The sequence below is a fragment of the Limanda limanda genome, chromosome 23 (assembly GCF_963576545.1).
Source record: "Limanda limanda chromosome 23, fLimLim1.1, whole genome shotgun sequence".
NCBI classification, from domain to species: domain Eukaryota; kingdom Metazoa; phylum Chordata; class Actinopteri; order Pleuronectiformes; family Pleuronectidae; genus Limanda; species Limanda limanda.
In genome coordinates this window covers 360,001-382,500 of record NC_083658.1, presented here as the reverse complement: position 1 = coordinate 382,500, position 22,500 = coordinate 360,001, and the positions used below count along the sequence as shown (strand labels likewise).

The 22,500-nt window shown below is 47.7% G+C and overlaps 1 protein-coding gene across 1 annotated transcript in view; it reads right to left on the bottom strand.

Moving 5' to 3' along the window:
- LOC132996719 (kalirin-like) overlaps positions 1–19,909 on the bottom strand; it is a 28,281-nt gene extending 8,372 nt beyond the window's left edge. Inside the window, exons 1-38 of the mRNA XM_061067056.1 lie at positions 19,855–19,909; positions 17,329–17,403; positions 17,137–17,251; positions 16,842–17,034; positions 15,445–15,668; positions 15,046–15,370; positions 14,841–14,963; positions 14,568–14,759; positions 14,317–14,448; positions 13,529–13,663; positions 13,340–13,432; positions 13,066–13,188; positions 12,703–12,819; positions 12,319–12,393; positions 11,513–11,635; positions 11,365–11,417; positions 10,431–10,578; positions 10,143–10,339; positions 9,965–10,062; positions 8,603–8,766; positions 8,394–8,513; positions 8,228–8,307; positions 7,992–8,130; positions 7,081–7,215; positions 6,670–6,823; positions 6,458–6,573; positions 6,229–6,351; positions 5,780–6,087; positions 5,594–5,660; positions 5,090–5,199; positions 4,782–4,851; positions 4,612–4,701; positions 4,390–4,482; positions 3,346–3,457; positions 2,995–3,185; positions 2,684–2,785; positions 2,456–2,610; positions 1,954–2,056 (exon numbers count right to left, since the gene is read on the bottom strand). Of these exons, the coding sequence (XP_060923039.1) occupies positions 1,954–2,056; positions 2,456–2,610; positions 2,684–2,785; positions 2,995–3,185; positions 3,346–3,457; positions 4,390–4,482; positions 4,612–4,701; positions 4,782–4,851; positions 5,090–5,199; positions 5,594–5,660; positions 5,780–6,087; positions 6,229–6,351; positions 6,458–6,573; positions 6,670–6,823; positions 7,081–7,215; positions 7,992–8,130; positions 8,228–8,307; positions 8,394–8,513; positions 8,603–8,766; positions 9,965–10,062; positions 10,143–10,339; positions 10,431–10,578; positions 11,365–11,417; positions 11,513–11,635; positions 12,319–12,393; positions 12,703–12,819; positions 13,066–13,188; positions 13,340–13,432; positions 13,529–13,663; positions 14,317–14,448; positions 14,568–14,759; positions 14,841–14,963; positions 15,046–15,370; positions 15,445–15,668; positions 16,842–17,034; positions 17,137–17,251; positions 17,329–17,403; positions 19,855–19,909 (5,028 nt within the window). The remainder of the gene's footprint in view (positions 1–1,953; positions 2,057–2,455; positions 2,611–2,683; positions 2,786–2,994; positions 3,186–3,345; positions 3,458–4,389; positions 4,483–4,611; positions 4,702–4,781; positions 4,852–5,089; positions 5,200–5,593; positions 5,661–5,779; positions 6,088–6,228; positions 6,352–6,457; positions 6,574–6,669; positions 6,824–7,080; positions 7,216–7,991; positions 8,131–8,227; positions 8,308–8,393; positions 8,514–8,602; positions 8,767–9,964; positions 10,063–10,142; positions 10,340–10,430; positions 10,579–11,364; positions 11,418–11,512; positions 11,636–12,318; positions 12,394–12,702; positions 12,820–13,065; positions 13,189–13,339; positions 13,433–13,528; positions 13,664–14,316; positions 14,449–14,567; positions 14,760–14,840; positions 14,964–15,045; positions 15,371–15,444; positions 15,669–16,841; positions 17,035–17,136; positions 17,252–17,328; positions 17,404–19,854) is intronic.
- Positions 19,910–22,500: the final 2,591 nt, after the last annotated feature.

Below are 22,500 nucleotides of genomic sequence, written 5' to 3'. Positions count from 1 at the left end.
CAGCTGATTTTCATCAGTTATGAATCTGTCAAACAGTCACATGTGTTACCATGGTTACAATGACCTGGCGTGAGGATCTGGATTTCAAATCAATAATCACAACGATCAGTAACAATCAGATTCAGTCCTGTAATGATCAGATTCATCAGGCGCTGGATGTAGAGATCAGGTGATCAACTCGATCGAGATTTAACGAACTCAGACGCCACAGTGAAGAAAGTCAGAAGCTGGTGAACTGGTGATTGTTCGGTGGATCAGTTGATTCCTTGTTGGTCTCAGCTCGGACGTCGTTCTAACTCTAACTCTAACTCTAACTCTAACTCTACCTCTAACTCTAACTCTACCTCTACCTCTAACTCTAACTCTAACTCTAACTCTACCTCTAACTCTAACTCTAACTCTACCTCTACCTCTAACTCTAACTCTAACTCTAACTCTAACTCTACCTCTACCTCTAACTCTACCTCTACCTCTACCTCTAACTCTAACTCTAACTCTAACTCTAACTCTAAGTCTAAGTCTAAGTCTAAGTCTAAGTCTAACTCTAACTCTAACTCTACCTCTAACTCTAACTCTAACTCTAACTCTACCTCTAACTCTACCTCTAACTCTAACTCTAACTCTAACTCTAACTCTAACTCTAACTCTAACTCTAACTCTACCTCTAACTCTAACTCTAACTCTACCTCTAACTCTACCTCTACCTCTACCTCTAACTCTAACTCTAACTCTAACTCTAACTCTAACTCTAACTCTAACTCTACCTCTAACTCTACCTCTAACTCTACCTCTAACTCTACCTCTAACTCTAACTCTAACTCTAACTCTAACTCTAACTCTAACTCTACCTCTAACTCTAACTCTAACTCTAACTCTAACTCTAACTCTAACTCTACCTCTAACTCTAACTCTAACTCTAACTCTAACTCTAACTCTAACTCTAACTCTAACTCTAACTCTAAGTCTAAGTCTAACTCTAACTCTAACTCTACCTCTAACTCTAACTCTAACTCTAACTCTACCTCTAACTCTACCTCTAACTCTAACTCTAACTCTAACTCTAACTCTAACTCTAACTCTAACTCTAACTCTACCTCTAACTCTAACTCTAACTCTACCTCTAACTCTACCTCTACCTCTACCTCTAACTCTAACTCTAACTCTAACTCTAACTCTAACTCTAACTCTAACTCTACCTCTAACTCTACCTCTAACTCTACCTCTAACTCTACCTCTAACTCTAACTCTAACTCTAACTCTAACTCTAACTCTAACTCTACCTCTAACTCTAACTCTAACTCTAACTCTAACTCTAACTCTAACTCTACCTCTAACTCTAACTCTAACTCTAACTCTAACTCTTACTCTAACTCTAACTCCACAACCAATCGAGCGTTAGCGTTCAGTTGAATCCACATCACACGTTAACTGATACAAATCTTTCCTCACGTAAACAACATGATTCAAACTCACTGTCCTCAGTCTTTAGTCATGAAGTTTTACATCTCTGATCTGACAGAGTGAAGATTCCTCTCTGAAGCAACACAGAGGTCACCTCTCAGGGTTAGAGGTCAACCCCACCGCTCAGGGTCAGAGGTCAACCCCACCCTCCTCCAGCTGGCTGCAGGTAAATCAAATCAAACGTACCTCGTCCGCAGAGAAGAGAACAAGTGAACGTTTCTGAACAGAATCTGACGGCGAGCAGAGGAAACTCCCTCTGACACACACACACAGACACACACACACACACACACATACACACATACATACAGACACACACACACACACACACACACCCCAGACACACACCAAACACAAACACACACCCAGCCAGCTGCAGCACTGGTGAGGTCATCAGACGCTCCGACACACCCCTCTGAACACACGCTGTGTGCGTGTGTGTGTGTGTGTGTGTGTGTGTGTGTGTGTGCGTGTGCGTGTGTGTGTGTGTACCTTGTCGCTGTCGGCCGTGTTCTGGGACGTGCGTGAGGCGATGGACACGGTGTCCGGCTGACTGCTGGCGTCCCCCAGACTGTCTGCGTCCTCACTCGTGTCCCTGAAAAACAACAACACACTTTTTAGTCTAAAACACACAATGTGGACAAAAGTATGTGGACGCGTCTCTCACCCGGAGGTCCAGCTGATACTTTCTAACTCCTGGTTTTATTAAATAAAAACTTTCACTTATTTGTCTCTTCATATTTCTGACCAGTATTTTAAAAATCAATGCTTCAGTTGTTACTGATTCAATTTTCATGTCTAATTTATCGATTGAGTATTAAATTCATTTGACGGACAAGAAGAAGAACTTTCATTTGGACTTCACTGGTTTGGTTAATTAGAGGAGTTCTAACCAGTTGATGAGACAGGTCAAAGGTCAGTGGAACATAGACAGGTCACATGACCAGAGGCGTGTAGCGTAGACGTGCTATCCACGTGCTAGCTGCGTGCTGACCTGCGGTTGATGCTGCGCTGGCGGCCCAGCGTGGGGTTGGGGGTCTTGGGGAGGGGGATGGGCTCCCTCAGCGCCCCCCGCAGGTGACCCCTCCTCTCCTGGATGACCTGGCGGATGCTGCGGACCCACTCCTGCTTCAGCTCCAGAGACGCCGCCTGACGAGAGAAGGACAGTTAGCCGTGACCTCTGACCTCAGCTCCTGACCTCTGACAGCAGCAGGAGACGCACCTTCAGAACCGTCTTGTTGTCGGAGGTCGGCGTGCGTCCGACCCACAGAGCGAACTTACAGGCGTCGCCCTCGATGTGCTCCGTCACGCCCAGCTCCGACGTCTACAGGAACAGGAAGTGTCAGCAGAACGCCATGAGGTCATGGTGCGTGTCTGTGTGTGTCTGTGTGTGTGTGTGTGTGTGTGTGTGTGTGTGTGTATGTGTGTGTGTGTGTGTGTGTCTGTGTGTGTGTGTGTGTGTGTGTGTGTGTGTGTGTGTGTGTGTGTCTGTGTGTGTGTGTGTGTGTGTGTGTGTGTGTGTGTGTGTGTTACCCTCAGTCGGCTCTTGTACAGATATTTGATTCGTCCGGACGAGTCTTTGATCTCTTTGCTGAAGATGAGTGACAGCTCAAACAGGAAGAGGTGTCGGTCCCGCCCCTTCCTGATCAAAGACTTCGGCTCCCAAACCAGGAAGGAGTCCTGGAGGAGGAGCTCGCCCTGAACCTCCAGACCCTCCTCCAGACCTGAGGAGACGTCACCACGGCAACACGTCAAACAGGTAAATATATGACTTATCTTTTCGTGTGGAAGTCAACAACAAACTTCACAATAAAAGCCCCTAGCCCAGGCTTCCTGAAAGCTTCATGTAAAACAGATGCAGGCCTTTTATTTTGAAACACCTACCTTCCAACATGCTAACATGCATAGCATCGTTAGCTCTCTTTGGGACGCTCAGCATCACATCCAGGCCTTCTTTGATTTCACCTTTTCCCTCCTCGCAGCACGCCAGCAACTCCTGCACACACACACACACACACACACACACACACACACACACACACACACACACACACACACACACACACACACACACACACACACACACACACACACACACACACACACACACACACACACACACACACACACACACAGTGTAAATGTGACTGATGTTTAAAACCAATGTAACCCAGATCTCCTGGGCCTGAGTTCGTAAACACAAAATAATGAATATGATCTCTGAAGAATATCTGAAACTAATCTTATCTTTTGTTTAAATTCCTCTAATTAATATTAAAGACCACCACAACTGTTTTAAAAGTCAAAACCTTCACAGGTGTTTATTTACAATATGAAATAAATGAAATTGTTGTGACCTCCTCTCTCAAGAAGTAAAATATTTACAAAACAAAATAAATGCACAACTGTTATATGAAATGTAACTGAGAAATATTCTCAAATGCACAACATAAAATAAAATAAAATTGTTTAAACCGTTCTTTCTCAATCACAGAGCCTTTTAACCACACATCTATTTATTGATTTACTTTTTAACTGTAAATAGCTTAACTTATTAACTGTACATATTATATTTATTACATTTTATCCCGTATTTAACCTTATTTTAACTACTATTTTTAATAATATGAACTTATCTAATTATCATGAACTTTCTCTTTTAATACTACATTTGTTATCCTATTTTGAGATAAATTTTATGCACTGTATCCTAATGATTTTTATACAGGGTTACACCAAGATTAACACAACAACCGGATATACTAGTTGTTAAATGTCAGAGTAAATATAAGATTATTGTGATTTTAAACATTCAAAGAGTCGACTGTGAAAAGTAAAGATAATAGAGGATGAATTTGAGATTTCTTATTATTTTCACACATCTGTAGTGAAGTGAAATGTACGACAGCAGGTTTAAAGCTGAGTCACCTTGAGCAGCAGCTGGTACTTTGTGATTCTCTGAACTGGTTTGATGAGAGCGGACGAGATGGAGTTGGTCAGCCCGTGTCTCCTCTGCACCTCCTGAACACAAACACAATACTTTTTATTCTTTATTCTGAAAAATGCCCCTTATTACTTCCAAGTTTTACACCATAAAGTACATTTCTAAAATATCTGAAATTCTAAAATAAAGAAGTAAAGTTTTCTGACCTCGAAGAATCCTGCCCCTTGCTGTTGTATCAGTAAACTGGAGTCAGGTTTGTTTCTGCAGTACGTCACGTACATGTGAAACTTATCAGCCTGAAACACAAAGTACTCTGTAAGTTTTACTTGCACCAATCATTTGGTGGAGTAGTACTTTGAATCAGACAGAGCGTTACCCAGGTAACGAAGCAGTGACCCACGTCCTCCGGAAGCTGCTCGTAGTTTTCTAACTCCTTCAGGAAAATACTGAAAAACACAAACCTCTGAATCTACACACACTATACTATACAATACTACACATTAAAGTATGTCTGCAGTACTACAGTAAATACATACATACACATTTGAAGTACATGTTGCAGGGGTGTAATACACAGTATTTGTGGTGTTTGATGCCCTGTATTTCATACTGTTGTACTTGTGCTGCAGTAAATTTAGTAAAGTAATTTGCAGTATTTATTTTTTGCAGTATAGTTGACAGTACCTGTTGTGGAACTCGTAGATGTCCTGGATGTTCCCGAACACGGTGTCGTCCTTGTTGTGGAGACCGGGGGGGACGTCCTCCGAGCCGCTGGTCATCTCCCACAGGTACGTCTGCACACCAGGAAGTACTACTCAGTATAATGTACTACTACAAAGTATTATGTACTGCTTTAATGTAGTAGTTTCCATGACTGAGTTTAGTTCGAAAATATTAATATCGTGCCAAAGCCAGAATGAGTACAAACAGCAGAAGTGACCTTGTGGTCGACTGAGTGAACTGCAGGTCTGTCAGCAGGGGGCGCTGTGGAGGTTTATGGTATTAATAGATCTCAGTCTCGTCTGTTAAATAAACATCTGTTTAGTTCTGGAGCTTTCGAGGTTGAACTCTGAATCTGAACTTGAACTAAACGTTCTGATGAATCTCCTGATGAAGCTCCTCCTCCGCTGCATCAGAAGAGGCGGAGCCAGAGAAACGAGAGAAGGTTCCAGATATTTGTTCGTTTACCTCGATACATTCCTGCAGATCTCTGACGTAGACTCGTTCTGTCTGAAGGAGCTCGGCCATGATGTACCTGAACACACACACACACACACACACACACACACACACACACACACACACACAGAGCTGTTCATTAACATCGAGACTCGTACTGCCCCCCCCCCTGGTACCCTCACTGCGTGTACTCACTCCTTCTTGCGGGCCGAGCGCCTCTTCTCGTCGCTGACCTGGTGGCTGGGGTCGGACAGGTTGACCTCGGGGTCGGAGTCCGACAGGCTGTTGGGGACCAGCTCCAGCTCCAGGTCCTTGTTGTCCTGCGAGCAGCCGCCCAGCGCCGCCTCCAGCAGGTGGCGGTACTGTCCCATCCTCACGGTGAAGTCGCGGTAGCGCTTGTCCACGGTGGAGACGCAGCGGCGGAGCTCGGCGCGGTGGGCGTGGCCTTTAGCCAGCATGCTCTCCGCCAGCTGGATGAGCAGGTGAACCTTCTCCTGTGTGTGCTGACAGAAGTGAACTTTCATCATATATCATATCACACGTGTTGTATTTTACATTCAATTCATAAAACAATAAGATCTTTGAGGATTTATTGTTAACGTGTCTGACGCTCGGAGAGTTTGACTCTAAACGTGTTTTCTCACCTTGGCAGAAACACAGAACTCCCGGTGCTGGTTCAACAGATCCTGAGTCTCCGACACGTTCGTCCCCGGGGACGTGTGCGTGGTCAGGTAGTGGTCACCTGACTGCTGCAGCCAATCCAGAGCCTGCGACCAAAGAGCACGTTAAGGCGCGGTCACATTTACTCTGGAACCAATCAGAATGTGACTCTGTAAGACGAGCACGTGGCTCCACCAATGGGAGTGAGAGAACCTGCTGGGTGTGGCTCTGGAACATCAGGTACTGCTGGCACTGATCCAGGCGACGCTTCTTCAAGGTCCAGAAGTGCAGGACCCGGTTCTCCCTCTGCAGCAGCTCGCTGAGGATCCCTGAGACACACAACACTCATCAGGGCCTGGACCTCAGCTGTGTGTCCCTCAGGGATCAGCGCAGGTGTGTTACTGATGGTTTGTGTGTTTGTTCACCTTTGACCTGTTGCTCTGGTACCCTGGAGTGCCCCGTGACCTCCGTGACCCCGGAGACGCTGACGCCGTGGCCGGAGATGTTGGCCATGGTGACGCTGTTGCGATGGATGTACTTGAGGAAAACTTCGGCGTTTCGTCTGGCCAGCGTGCAGGCCTGTTGCCATGGGAACAAGAGGGGAACTCGTCACCAGATACAAATCAAATCTGGCTCATTGACCCTGATTTCAGTTTTGAACGAAAGCATTTTCAAATTAGTCAATAAATGTTGATTTTATCTATAAAAAACAAAAATTAAAGATGTTTAAAACTTTATATTCATGGTTTATAGCGACTGTAAAAACATTCATTGTGTTTATACAGATACACACATGTATGTGTACAACTACTTCACAGTGTGTAACATTTCTCCACCTTGAGAAACGCCTCCTTCTGCTCCATGTGTTTGCTCATGAGCGGCAGCAGCTGCTCCGGCTGCCGCTCGCCTCCTCCGCACCAGTCCTCCTCCCGCCGGTACTCCTGCTCCAGGCTCTCCAGGACGCCACACACCTGCAGGGGACAGGTCAGGGGACAGGTCAGGGGACAGAGAGACAGGTCAGGAGACACACAGACAGCTCAGCGGAAAGAGAGACAGGTCAGGGGACAGGTCAGGGGACAGAGAGACAGGTCAGGGGACAGGTCAGGAGAGAGAGAGACAGGTCAGGAGACAGGTCAGGAGACAGAGAGACAGGTCAGGGGAGAGACAGACAGGTCAGGAGACAGGTCAGGGGACAGAGAGACAGGTCAGGAGACAGAGAGACAGGTCAGGGGACAGAGAGACAGGTCAGGAGACAGGTCAGGGGACAGACAGACAGGTCAGAAGGACAGACAGACAGGTTAGGAGACAGGTCAGGGGACAGAGAGACAGGTCAGGGGACAGAGAGACAGGTCAGGGGACAGAGAGACAGTTCAGGGGACAGACAGACAGGTCAGGAGACAGACAGACAGGTCAGGAGAAAGAGAGACAGGTCAGGAGACAGGTCAGGAGACAGACAGACAGGTCAGGAGACAGGTCAGGAGAAAGAGAGACAGGTCAGGAGACAGGTCAGGAGACAGACAGACAGGTCAGGGGACAGACAGACAGGTCAGGAGACAGACAGGTCAGGAGACAGAGAGACAGGTCAGGAGACAGGTCAGGAGACAGAGAGACAGGTCAGGAGACAGGTCAGGAGACAGAGAGACAGGTCAGCAGACAGACAGACAGGTCAGGAGACAGAGAGACAGGTCAGGGGACAGACAGACAGGTCAGGAGACAGAGAGACAGATATTCAGAGACACAGCGCCACCTGCTGGGACGTCCTGTAGAAAGCAGCCGAGGCGTTGACCAGTTTGAGTCGATCCTCGATCCTCAGCATCAGCGTCTGCCAGTGCAGCGCCACCGTCTGGGCACATGACCTCACTGCATCCGGATCATAGTGACCCGACCTGAGGGTGAGAGGTCAGAGGTCACCTGGTTAGTACAGTTACAACACGTTACCAACACGTGACCAACACGTGACCCAGCGTTCAGGCCGTGACTCACCGGACCAGAAGCTCCGCCCTCTGCTGCAGAGCCAGCGCCACCTGATGAGTCCTCTGCAGCGAGTCGGCGTGGAGCAGCGCCTGGAGACAGAGGGAGGAGGAGGTGAGAACCTGGGAGGAGGAGCTCCTCCTGCCACCTCCTCACCGGACTCAGTGGGTGCACTTACCTCGATGGACTGCTGGAGGCGCTCATGCTCCCTCTGCAGCTGCTCAGCCTCAGACAAGCAGCTGGAGTTCAACATGCAGGATGACAGCATGACCTCGCCCTCGGAGATCCAGCCCAGCACCTGAGACACAGGTCAGAGGTCAACCTTCAGTACAGGGAGGTCACCTGTGTGTGACAGTGTGTGTCTGTGAGTGTGTGTGTGTGTGTTACCTGTTTGACTTGGCTCTGCAGGTGTCTCAGCTGCAGGTTCTGCTCCAGGTGTGTGTGTGTGTGATCTGCAATCTGATGCAGGTCCTTCTGTCTGTCCTGCAGGAGGCGCTGCAGCTCCTCCACCTGAGAGGAGAGCCCCCCCTCCGCCTCCGACAGCTCGATACCTGAAGCGCACACATACACACACACACACACACACACACACACACATATTCAGGTCCTCACAAGTGCAGTAATGCAGCTGTGTGTGTGTTTTCCTCTCCATTCATGTGTATATGATTGCACAGATATACTGTATGTCTGTGTGTGTGTGTCTGTGTGTGTGTGTCTCCATGGCAAATTCAATACGCTGGTTTCCATGGACACCAGCTGTGTGCTTCAGAGACCAGTTTCCATGGCAACCCCAACCCCATCCCCCTTTTCCCCCTCCCCTCATTATCTTCTCTTCCCCCCTTTTCCCCCGAATACCATCACCGAGAATCTGAACTGGTCAGATCCACGCTGGCTTTCTGTTCTATTCTATTCTGTTCTGTTCTATTCTATTCTATTCTATTCTATTCTGTTCTGTTCTGTTCTATTCTGTTCGATTCTATTCTATTCTGTTCTATTCTATTCTATTCTGTTGTGTTGTGTTGTGTTGTGTTCTATTCTGTTCTATTCAGTTCTGTTCTATTCTATTCTATTCTATTCTATTCTGTTGTGTTGTGTTCTATTCTGTTCTATTCAGTTCTGTTCTATTCTACTGTATCCGACCAGCAGAGTGGAATCAGATAGAATCCATAAGGGATCAGATGGAAGCCTCTTCTGATCTGTGACCTGTTTTCTGCCCGCTCAGCATTTTGCTTGCTCATGATTGGTTCATTCCTTCCAGGACCCCTGGAAACCCGGCGAGGAAACCCCTCAAACCAGAAGGCTCTCCAGTGGCTTCTCCAGCCGAACAGAGAGGAACCACGAGCTGCTCACGCTGCTGTCGAAGGGAACTCCAGGAGCTGAATGAATCTCTAACACAGAGCAGCTCCTCAGGCTGAAGGTCGCTGACCTCTGATCCCGTCCAGGAGATTATGGGATGTTCCATGATCTAATAAGGTTGAGGATCTCTGGAGGATCACGGAGGTCATAGTGGAACCCCTGAGTCGCTGAGCTCTTCAAGGAGCATGTGACCTTGCCTAGCCTCAGGTTCTTCACTAGCCAGATGAAGAACCTCTAAACCCTGAGCTTCACTCATGTGGTCTCACTTCCTGTGGTGCCCCCCCGAGGCCTCCTCCATGTCACCGCTCTTCTCTGTGGTCGCTGACACGTGTTAATGGAAGTTTTGTTGCTGTGCAGATGATTTGTTTTCTGAAGCCACGTTTGAACTCTGACCTGACGCTTGGACCTCGGTGATGTACTGCTGGAGGTCGTGACCTTGCTGGATGACCTCATAGATCATGTTGTTCATGGCCAGCCGGCGCTCCATGTGCCTGCGGATCAGTTCATCAACGTCATGACCTTTGATTAACGACTCATGTTCGTGCTGAGTGATGTCATCGGACGTGTTTACCTGTGGATGCGTTGCTGCGCTAGCGTTAGCGCCTCTGGACCAGCTTCCGCTAGCCTGGAATGACCCAGGTTGATCTTGTCCTGGGCTAGCTTGTCCTGGTTTCCGTCGGCTAGCCGCGGCGCTGCTAGCTTCTCCGTAGAGAAGTCCTGGGACTGCTTCTGGAGGTCCTGCTTCCAGGCATCCATCTCCCCTGTGACCTTGAGAGAGACACACAGGTCATTGTGGATCTCCTGACCCCGGTTCACACAGGACTGGGATCAGGTTTGTGATCGGAGCAGGAGCGAGTACCTCCAGCGTGCACTGCTGCAGGATACGCAGCTGCAGGTAAACATCCAGGCGGATCTTCCTCTGGTGGAACAGCTCCTCCAGCTGAACGTGAGACTCCTCCAGCTGCTGCAGCACCGACTCCACATGGGCCACCGAGCTGCCCTGGGGCCTGAAACAAACACACCCACGCGTTGAGCACAACCCAAAACAAACACAAACAAACTACAAATAAATATGAGTAGAGGGTTCCCACCCACCCATGACTGTACTATCCTAAAAACAAACGCTCCTATAACGGTTATATACAAACCACAAATCAAAGGCACCCACACTGAACAGACGTCACAGATTATACAAATTAAAAACGCTCCACTCATGTTTTACATAACTTACAACAACACCCACAATCTCGACAAAAACCAACTCCTCTGAGTCGCCAGGGGCTCTAAACAAGTGCACCCACATCGGCTTTACAGAGCCAGAATCAAACGCACCCATGCAAGCTCTGTACACTCGAGCAAAAAAGCGAAAAGTGCATCCGACATAGAAAAGAAACGCACACACACACTTTAAACAAACATGAAAGCTTTGCTTTGCCAGGATTTGCAAACAAGAAACACACCCACACATTCTCCACAAGCTGGAAAACACACACTCAAACTAGAAAACAAACGCACCCCCTCACTTAACAAAAACTAGAAAACAAACGCACCCACCCCTCTGACTCTAATCTACAAATGAATGCATCCACGCATAAAACAAACGCATCCACACAGAGCTGCATTGATGTCTGAAACAAACGCACCCTTCCAGGTTCTGTCAACCAACAAACACACCCATCACCAGGCCTCTGTGCTGCCCTGACGGGTGAAACAAATGCACCCACACAAGTTAAAACCCGGCTCTTTGTGCAGCGCTGATGCAGGAATCAAGCGCACCCACGCTCCCTGTGTACCTGAGTTGCAGGATGAGGTCTTCTCCTTCCCTGATGACACTCATCGCAGCTTCCTGTGGGGTCAGCGTTAGAGGGTTAGTGGGGGGGGGTCATCGGGGGTGTTAGGTTGTTATGATGGGGGCCAGTTCAGACGGGTGGGGACAGGTACCTGGGTGTTGGCCTGCTGCTGCTGCTGCTGGCTGATGAGAGTCTGCAGCGCCTCCACGGTGTCGGGACACACGCAGAGGTCAGAGGTCAGCTGCTTCTGGAGGCCGTCCATCCAGGCCGAGAGCTGGGGGGGGGCAAGAGGAGAGGAAGTGATGTCACAGCTCATCTAACCCACAGATGTAGTTTGATCCATGTTCTATCTGCTAACATGGAGGAGGCGGGGCTTATAAACTACACTGCAGCCGGCCACCAGAGGGCGATCCTCCTGTGTGTGTGTGTGTGTGTGTGTGTGTGTGTGTGTGTGTGTGTGTGTGTGTGTGTGTGTGTGTGTGTGTGTGTGTGTGTGTGTGTGTGTGTGTGTGTGTGTGTGTGTGTGTGTGTGTGTGTGTGTGTGTGTGTGTGTGTGTGAGTGTTACCTCCTTAGTGAGTGTGTGTGTGTGAGTGTTACCTCCTTGGTGTGTGTGAGTGTTACCTCCTTGGTGTGTGTGTGTGTGTGTGTGTGTGAGTGTGTGAGTGTGTGTGTGTGTGAGCGTGTGTGTGAGTGTTACCTCCTTGGTGTGTGAGTGTGTGAGTGTTACCTCCTTGGTGTGTATGAGTGTTACCTCCTTGGTGTGTGTGTGAGTGTGTGAGTGTGTGTGTGTGTGAGCGTGTGTGTGAGTGTTACCTCCTTGGTGTGTGAGTGTGTGAGTGTTACCTCCTTGGTGTGTGTGTGTGTGTGTGTGTGTTAGTGTGAGTGTTACCTCCCTGGTGTGTGTGTGTGTGTGGTGTGTGTGTGTGTGTGTGTGTGTATGTGTATGTGTGTGTTACCTCCTTGGTGTGTGTGTAGAACGACACAGCGAGATCCAGCAGCAGCTTCCTCTGTTCCACTCGCTGAATAAACGCCTTCAAATACACAACACAGATTTACAACATGTTAACAACACGTCAACAACATGCTAACAACAGAACAATATTAGTGAATAAACTAGTTATAGTGACGTTTGCTGGTTCAGGTGTTTTAATGAATAAAGTTCACTAACACATCTTTAATAAACCATTATCATCAGTGTTTTACTTTCATTGCCACAGCTTTTATTTTGAAAAGACTTGTTTTTTATGAAAAGGCATGAAACATATTTATTTCCAAGCAGCGGACTGATCTCAGCTCAATCACTTGAACATATAATATGAATTCATTCTTCTGTCTCTCACCTGCATCCGCAGCTCCAGGTCTCGGGCCGCCTGGTAGATCTCCTCCTCCTCACACTCGCCCGACTGAGCCAGCTGGTCGGCTGCTTCCAGAAGCTTCTCTGCATTAGTGTAAGTGTTCTGACGCACACACACACACACACACACACACACACACACACACACACACACACACACACACACACACACACACACACACACACACACACACACACACACACACACAGGTTATTACTCAGTCTCTAACATCAGAGAGCCACATCTCAACGAGCAGGAAACTTCTTCCTCACAGAACAGAAATCTGATTCATTTATTAATTTCTCTGATTCATATTCACCACGTGTAAAAAGCATCTGTCAGTTTTACCTGCGCCACCTGCTGGAAGTCGTCGTGGCGTTTCTGCAGCGCTCGCGCCCGGTGCAGGGATTTCCCCACGCCGCCATGTTTGTTCAGGAAAACCTCGCCGTGCTGCTCGACCCAGTCCAGCACCTGAGGAGAGAGAGAGAGAGAGAGAGAGAGAGAGAGAGAGAGAGAGAGAGTGAGAGAGAGAGAGAGACATGTGGAGATGAGCTGAGCCTTAAATCTGGATCTGGATCCGGATTGAGATCTGGATCCGGATTGAGATCTGGATTCATCGTACCTGTCTCACATCCTGTTGAAACACACACAGCTGCAGGCGCTGGTGGAGGCGGAGCTTACGGTGCTGCCACGCCCCCTCCACCTCATGGTGACCCTGCATGAGAAAACATTACAACATCATCAGTCCGCCTGTCTGCTGGTCGCTGGCAGTGAGACGGGAGGGTGTGAGACGGGTTGACGTGAGTCCGACCTGCATGACCTGGTGCAGAACTCCCATGATGCCGTGCGTGGAGGCGGTGAAGTCGAGTTTGGTCATCGAGTCGTCAGAGTCCGTCGCCGGGCAACGCTGGAGAACCTCCAATAAGGCTTTCCCACTCTCACTGACCTGCAGACAGACAGGTGAGCAGACAGACAGGTGAGCAGACAGACAGGTGAGCAGACAGACAGGTGAGCAGACAGACAGGTGAGCAGACAGACAGGTGAGCAGACAGACAGGTGAGCAGACAGACAGGTGAGCAGACAGACAGGTGAGCAGACAGACAGGTGAGCAAACAGACAGACAGGTGAGCAGACAGACAGGTGAGCAGACAGACAGGTGAGCAGACAGACAGGTGAGCAGACAGACAGGTGGACAGACAGGTGAGCAGACAGACAGGTGATCAGTCAGACAGGTGGACAGACAGACAGGTGAGCAGACAGACAGGTGGACAGACAGACAGGTGAGCAAACAGACAGGTGAGCAGACAGACAGGTGAGCAGACAGACAGGTGGACAGTCAGACAGGTGAGCAGTCATACAGACAGGTGAGCAGACAGACAGGTGGACAGTAAGACAGGTGAGCAGACAGACAGGTGGACAGTCAGACAGGTGAGCAGACAGACAGGTGAGCAGTCAGACAGGTGGACAGTCAGACAGGTGAGCAGACAGACAGGTGAGCAGACAGACAGGTGAGCAGACAGACAGGTTAGCAGACAGACAGGTGGACAGTCAGACAGGTGAGCAGACAGACAGGTGGACAGACAGACAGGTGAGCAGTACCTGTGTGTAGTTAGCAGAGATGTCCTCGTTCAGCTCCTGATGTTTTTTCGTCGCAGCCTCCAGTTCTGCTGTTGCCGACGGCAACGACCCTTCAGAGCACGCCTGAACCCAACCTTCGACCTTCAGCAGGAACTGGACAGACAGACAGGTGGACAGACAGGTGGACAGACAGACAGGTGGACAGCACGTTGGTTGTGGACCAGTAAAGACAGTCAGATAGTGAGACAGGTTGACAAACACGTGTTATTCACCTGCTCCGCCCCCTGGTGGAAGCCAGTCGCCATAGCAAGCGTGTTGCTCCGCTCTTCCAGGGCCGCTGTCAGGGACTTCCAGTCTTCCTGTAACCGTGACGACACCAAGGAGATCCGCTCGGCGCCGTAGTGACCGGCCTCCGCGAGCCTCGCCGCCACGGTGACCACGCTGTCCACGTTCACGCTGCCATTCTGCCCGGAGACATTCAGAGACGTTAAAGGACTCGTTAAGATGGCGTTGGCGTTAGCAACAGAACGAGGTGGCGCACTGACCATGCAGTTGGCGGTGAAGTGCTGGTGCTGGATCTGGAGGTCGAGGACGTGCTGGTGGTTCTGACCGACCTCCACCAGACTCTGCATGAACAGATCCTTACTGTGGGCGATCCACTCCGACATCTGAGAGAGAGACAGAACCAATCAATGGTGAGCGAGCTCGTGGGTTCGATGCCCTCGGCTCCATAGTCCCCGCCCACCTCACCTTGGTGGCGTCCTGTTCAAACAGGTGCAGCTGCAGCACCTGGTCCAGGTGCAGCTTCCTGTCGCTCCAGCCCGTCAGCAGCTGGCTGCGAGCCGCCTGCAGGCGCTCCAGCAGGGACGACACCTTGGGCGCCACGCTCTGGAAGTCCGTCCCCCCTGACAGCCAGGTGCCGTGGCTACAACCGCCACCGCTGACTTCATTAGAGGCGTCGCCATGTGAGGGGACCAGGCGCATGCGCTGGAGCAAGCTCCGCCCTTCTCGTTCGAGGGCTTCAACGGGCGCCGTGGCGATGGTGTTTCTCAGACGGTTGTGTTCCTCCAGGAGTCTGGAGAGGGAAAGTTTTAAAACACAATCGACAGCTTCGCTGAAGAATCACTGAGTAACGAGTCACTCTCTTACTTCCGGGCCTCGTCCACGTCCTGCGGCTCGGGGACGCGGCTCAGCCCCGCCTCCAGCTGCTCCAGCTGGGCCAGCAGCTGCGTGGCGGCGCCAGAGAACTCCTCCAGACCCAGACGCAGCTCGGTCCACTCCACGTGGTCGTACTCCAGCGAGCCGCCGAGGTCAGAGGTCAACTGGGAGGGGTCGACGAGCCGGGACAGACCCTCCACCGACACCAGGGAGGTCTGGAGACAGAGAGACAGAGAGACAGACAGAGACAGAGAGAGAGAGAGTCAGAGACAGACAGACAGAGAGAGACAGAGAGACAGAGACAGAGAGAGAGAGAGTCAGAGACAGACAGACAGAGAGAGACACAGAGACAGACAGAGACAGAGAGAGAGAGAGACAGAGAGACAGAGAAATAGAGACACACAGAGACAGAGAGACAAGACTGGAGCATCAGTAGCTGCACAGCTAGCACCTTCAGTGGTTCTCCAGTTAGCATCACTGGTCGTAAGGTTCAGTGGAGCGCATCGTATAGCAGTTATCAGTATTAGTACTGCAGTAGTAGTACTGCAGTAGTAGTATAGCAGTAGTATAGCAGTAGTATAGCAGTAGTAGTATAGCAGTAGTAGTATAGCAGTAGTAGTATAGCAGTAGTACTACAGCAGTAGTAGTACTGATGAAGTAGTATAGCAGTAGTAGTATAGCAGTAGTAGTATAGCAGTAGTTATCAGTAGTAGTACTGATGAAGTAGTATAGCAGTAGTAGTATAGCAGTAGTACTACTGCAGTAGTAGTACTGCAGTAGTAGTATAGCAGCAGTAGTATAGCAGTAATAGTATAGCAGCAGTAGTATAGCAGCAGTAGTATAGCAGTAGTAGTACTGCAGTAGTAGTATAGCAGCAGTAGTATAGCAGCAGTAGTATAGCAGCAGTAGTATAGCAGTAGTAGTATAGCAGCAGTAGTATAGCAGTAGTAGTATAGCAGCAGTAGTATAGCAGTAGTAGTATAGCAGCAGTAGTATAGCAGTAGTAGTATAGCAGCAGTAGTATAGCAGTAGTATATAGCAGTAGTAGTATAGCAGTAGTAGTATAGCAGTAGTAGTATAGCAGCAGTAGTATAGCAGTAGTAGTATAGCAGTAGTATAGCAGTAGTAGTAGTAGAACAGTAGTAGTATAGCAGTAGTACCTCAAAGCTGAGCTTGGCGCTGCCCAGCAGTAGTATAGCAGCAGTAGTATAGCAGTAGTAGTATAGCAGTAGTAGTATAGCAGTAGTAGTATAGCAGTAGTAGTATAGCAGCAGTAGTATAGCAGTAGTAGTATAGCAGTAGTTATCAGTAGTAGTAGTACTGCAGTAGTAGTATAGCAGTAGTTATCAGTAGTAGTAGTACAGCAGTAGTAGCAGTAGCAGTAGTACCTCGAAGCTGAGCTTGGCGCTGCCCAGGTTGGTCTTGTGCTTCTGCCAGAAGGTGTCTGGTTTGATGAGCAGAGCCGAGTGGATGTGGGAGGAGAAGCTCTCCTGCAGCGTCCTCAGCACCGGCTTCACACTGTCCCACTTGCTGCCGCGCATGTCCACCACCACCGTGAAGCCCCGGGCTCGCACATCCTCACTGAGGGACACACAGGGACAGACAGGTGGTTACTCTCACCCAGGCTGGCTCATGTCCACTGGCTTCACCGGGAGACAGACAGGTAGAGAGGACGTCCTGTACCTGGGGACGGTCGCCAGGTAAGTGACCAATCGGCTGAGGTCCTCCTGTTTTATTCGATCGTGATTGGTCCTGGCAGGGAAGGTCAGGATCGGTCCGCCTCGCTTGTCCCGCCCACCTGAAGCAAACACTCAGTCGTTTAAACTGTGTGTGTGTGTGTGTGTCTGTGTGAGTGTGTTAGTGTGTGTGTGTTACCTGATACAAAGGCCACTTTCTCTCTGAGCACCGTCAGGACGTCGACCGCCCGAACACACTCGTCTTTACCTGAACCTGAGACACACACGGGAAATGATTTTTCTCATAACTGTAACATTTTTAAAAGCTACGAATATTCCCAAACCCACGTGGGATGATTGTTGATTTTTAAAATCCCTGATGCCTCAGATGATAATGTGATAATAATAACAGACGATAAATCGATGAAGATAAAACAAAGTGAGAGATGTTGCTCCGCCTCCCGTGAGTCACGTGTTTCAGACGCTGGTTGTTGGATTTCATGTCAAAATAAAGATGAACCAAACATCATCAGATCCAAACGTCCACTGAACTCAACCAATCAGGCTTCAACTGTCAAGTCCAAGTCCTGCAGCTCAGTGTGTGTCTGTGTGTGTGTCTGTGTGTGTGTCTGTGTGTGTGTCTGTGTGTGTGTGTCTGTGTGTGTGCGCCAGATCATCCTCCCCAGCGGGAGGAAGCTAATCCAACACACACACTGAGGACATTAAGCGTCTCCTATTAGCAGCTCGGCGAGCGGCGCTAACCCGCGGAGAGGAAACCTAAAAACGTGGAGGAGATGAAGGAGAAGAGAGAGAGACACTTGTTTATTCATCCTTCACTAGCTCCTCTGTCTCCTTCACTAGTGTCCTCTGTCTCCTTCACTAGTGTCCTCTGTCTCCTTCACTAGTGTCCTTCAGTCCCAGACACTTTAATCCAGACTGATTGTTTGACACGTCTGACGGATTAACACAGATCATCAAAGTATTATACACAACCTCACTATATATACTCTACTATACAATCATATACAGAGAGACTGTATATGAAGATGAGGGAGGGTTTATGACGTGTGCTGCAGCCAGACACCAGGGGGCGCTGCAGACGAGGATGTAGCTGTGATGTGTCCATGTTTATTTACAGTGTGTAGACACTAATGAGGTGAAGTTGGTGTTTGTGGTCAAAACATGACGATCATCAGAAAAATCAATCAACAGTCTGATTGATCAGCTGTCAATCACCCTGACTGATCCTGAACCAGCCGTCACACACACACACACACACACACACACACACACACAGACACACACACACACACACACACACACACACACACACAGACACACACACACACACACAGACACACACACACACACACACACACAGACACACACACACACACACACACACACACACACACAAACACAGACACACACACACACACACACACACACACACACACACACACACACACAGACACACACACACACTGTGTAAAGCCTAAAATAGCTGCTGCTCGGAGCCTCAGAGAAACTCACTGATGACACGACTCAGCGAAGGAGACGATCAGAGCAGCGTTGAACCGGTTCAGATATTTACTGGTAAATTATATCAGAGGATTTATGGATATTTGTTTACTGGTTTTCCTTCGGTAAATAAACACCAATAAAAGATTCAGAAAAGTGAAAGACAGTTCCTGAAGAATAAACAACAATAACCATATTGTGTATTAAAGTGATTATTCTAGTGACGGAAGAGACGAGTGGATCTGATTACGTGTTTTAAATTTTAATGTTTGGACAAAAAGTTTAAAATCTAAAATCTATTAATTCATTCTGTTTAAGTCAAAATAATAAAGCAACTAAAACGTGACTCAGTTCCAACAACAGTCTCTTGATGAATCACATTTACATGCACTGGATCCAGATGTTTGTTTAGATAATTTTCACTCAAAAACACAATAATAATGATTACCGAATTGATTACAGTAATGATACCATCTCTGAAAAAGGTCTGAAAAAGACTTCAAAATGATGATGAATGAAATGATGAATTCCCTAAGAGAAATATCTGAGAAGTTTTTCTAAAGTCTTAAAGTTCTCCTGCAGCTTCACTGATTCATCTGCAGATCATTTTAATATCGTAACAAAGTCGCTCGTTAAGTTTCTTGTTTGTTCTCAAACTCAAACACGTTCATGTTTATGTTCTTTACTCTTCACATTTATGTATAATGATGTTTAATGTATGATTCATTGATTATAGATCACTGTGGTCCTGTCAATCAACTCACAGACGATCAGGTGACAGCTGCAGGAGGCTGTTGCCATGGTTACCTGCAGGTGAATGCTCCACCTTGATGTCCGAACTGTGACCATTCAAAAGGATTTTAATTGACTCCTGTCAGCCAATCAGAGGCCAGGATTCTGTCTTACTGCTAATGATGATGATGATGGTGATGATGAAGATGATGATGATACCTCTACTACTGGAATGATGGAGATACACACACACACACACACGTGTAATAAACCAGCAGGCCTTCCCACAATCCTCCTTGGTGGGACTCTGCACCCCCCCACCACACACACACACACACACACACACTCTGAGTCAATGGGCGGATGTGGAGGCATCATGGCGACAGCAGCTCCCACTACACACACGCACACGCCTGCTAGCGCGCACTCACACACACACACACACTCACACACACACACTCTCACACCCTACCTGCCGTCGCCAGGCCGTCCGGGCCCGCTTCTCCTCCTCCATCCACCGGATTCATCCTCCCTCCTCTTCCTCCCTCCTCTTCCTCCCTCCTCCTCCTCCTCTCCTCCTCCTCCTCCTCCTCGCGCTCTGCTCCGTTATGTACCGTCGGTGTCTCCTCTTCCTCTTCCTCCCTCCTCCTCCTCCTCCTCCTCCCTACCAGTCCATCCCTGCTCGGTGCAGGCTCCGGTTGGAGGGACGGATGTGTCTCCGGCTCCCGGTACCGATCACTGCTGCATCCTCCTCCTCTTCCTCCTCCTCTTCCTCCTCCTCTTCCTCCTCTGCTGCTGCTCTTACGTTACCGTGATCCCCCTTGCATCACGTCACGTCACCGTTACAGATCCCGTTACCGTCCCCCGGTGCTGCTCTCTCTCTGCCGGTGCGGGCAGCGGACGCGCGCACGCTCGCTCTGTGTGCACGAGCCCGCAGCGCGCACCGTGAGGCTGCAGCAGCTGCACCGACCCTGCGTTACTATCACGTTACTGTGCGTTACTATTACTGCTCACCACGTGATCAGCAGAGAGAAGGTTTTTATGTAATATTAACGTGTCATATGATGTTGTGTAAATATTGTATAATTTTATTTTAATACATTAAGATTAATATATGAAGAGATATTCATGAAATATAATGAAATGGCACTAACTATACTAAGTCATATTGTATACATTTTTAATGAATGGACACAGAAAGAAGAGCATCAATAATAATGTATTTCTGAACCAATAGGATCACAAAGAAAAACTAACATGATCAAATCTATTTAAAGAAAAACATCTGGTGCAACAGAAATGAAGAGTAAAGAAGATTCTCAGTAAGAATCCCTCATTACCTTTATATATAATATACAGTCTATAATCATCACCGTTTTTCCGCTGCAGTGAGTCCACATGAATGAAGCTGCTTCACTCAGCTCAACAGCGCCACCCACCGGCCACCGTAGCACACAGCAGCCTCTCACTGATACTATACACTTTACTGATTATATATATATATGTATATATTATCAATAAAGTGTATACATATATATATTAAGGGTTAGGGTTATATATATATATATATATTAATTATACATATATATATATCATTTAAATATTCAACAACATATAGACAAGCAACATTAATAAATCATTTATGAGCTCTATTTAAAACTTCCTGTATTTTGTCCTCTGGTTGTTTTTTCTCTTTATTTCCTTAGTAAATAAATACGTTTTATATAATAAATAAACATTAGTTTTTGGTGCAGAGGGGTGTGCGCCGTCGCAGCGTGATGACGTCACGTTGCCGTAGGAACAGCAGCGCGTCGGCTAGCTACAAGCTAACAGGGTTAGCTGTCAAACGTTGTGTTCGAAACTTCGCAGCGTTTGTGTGTCCGTGTTTCACCGTCAACGAGTCGACGGAGCCGACGGTTAACCGGTTAACGACGCGTGCTTCACCCGCTGAAGGGAATTGACGGTCGGATAAACAACGAACAACAGTCGCCTTGTGTCCGAGCCGAGCTAACAGATGCTAACCGAGGCTAACAGATGCTAACAGAGGCTAACAGATGCTAACAGAGGCTAACAGGTGCTAACAGGTGGAAACTATGAAATCAGAGACATAAATAAACAGTTTCACCCGTAACACTTAAAATCTGCAGGAATAACGTGACGCAAAAAGTGAATTGTGTCACATCAGTGTCTGATGTGACACGTGTTTGACTCTTTATTGTGTTGATGTGTGTTGTTGTGTTGATGTGTGTTGATGTGTGTTGAACAGGGAACATGGAGTCTGTGTCCGAGCTGAAGAAACTTCTGGAGCATGAAGATCTGAACCTGCAGCAGAAAGTCAGCTTGCTCAACAGCAGCGTCACCAGTGAGACAACATGGCAACACTGTTTCCTCATTCATCTTCATCACTATCATCATCATCACTTTATCATCATCATCATCACTTCATCACAATCATCGCTTTATCATCATCATCCCTTTATCATCACTTTATCATCACTTTATCATCATCATCACTTTATCATCACTTTATCATCATCACTTCATCATCATCATCACTTCATCATCACTTTATCATCATCACTTCATCATCACTTTATCATCATCATCACTTTATCATCATCACTTCACCATCACTTTATCATCATCACTTTATCATCACTTTATCATCACTTTATCATCACTTTATCATCACTTCATCATCACTTTATCATCATCACTTCATCATCACTTTATCATCATCATCATCACTTTATCATCACTTTATCATCATCACTTCATCATCACTTTATCATCACTTTATCATCATCACTTCATCATCATCATCACTTCATCATCACTTTATCATCATCATCACTTCATCATCACTTTATCTTCATCATCATCATCACTTCATCATCACTTTATCATCATCACTTCATCATCACTTTATCATCATCATCACTTTATCATCACTTTATCATCACTTTATCATCATCATCACTTCATCATCACTTTATCATCATCATCACTTCATCATCATCATCACTTCATCATCACTTTATCATCATCACTTCATCATCACTTTATCTTCATCATCATCATCACTTTATCATCTTCACTTCATCTTCATCACTTTATC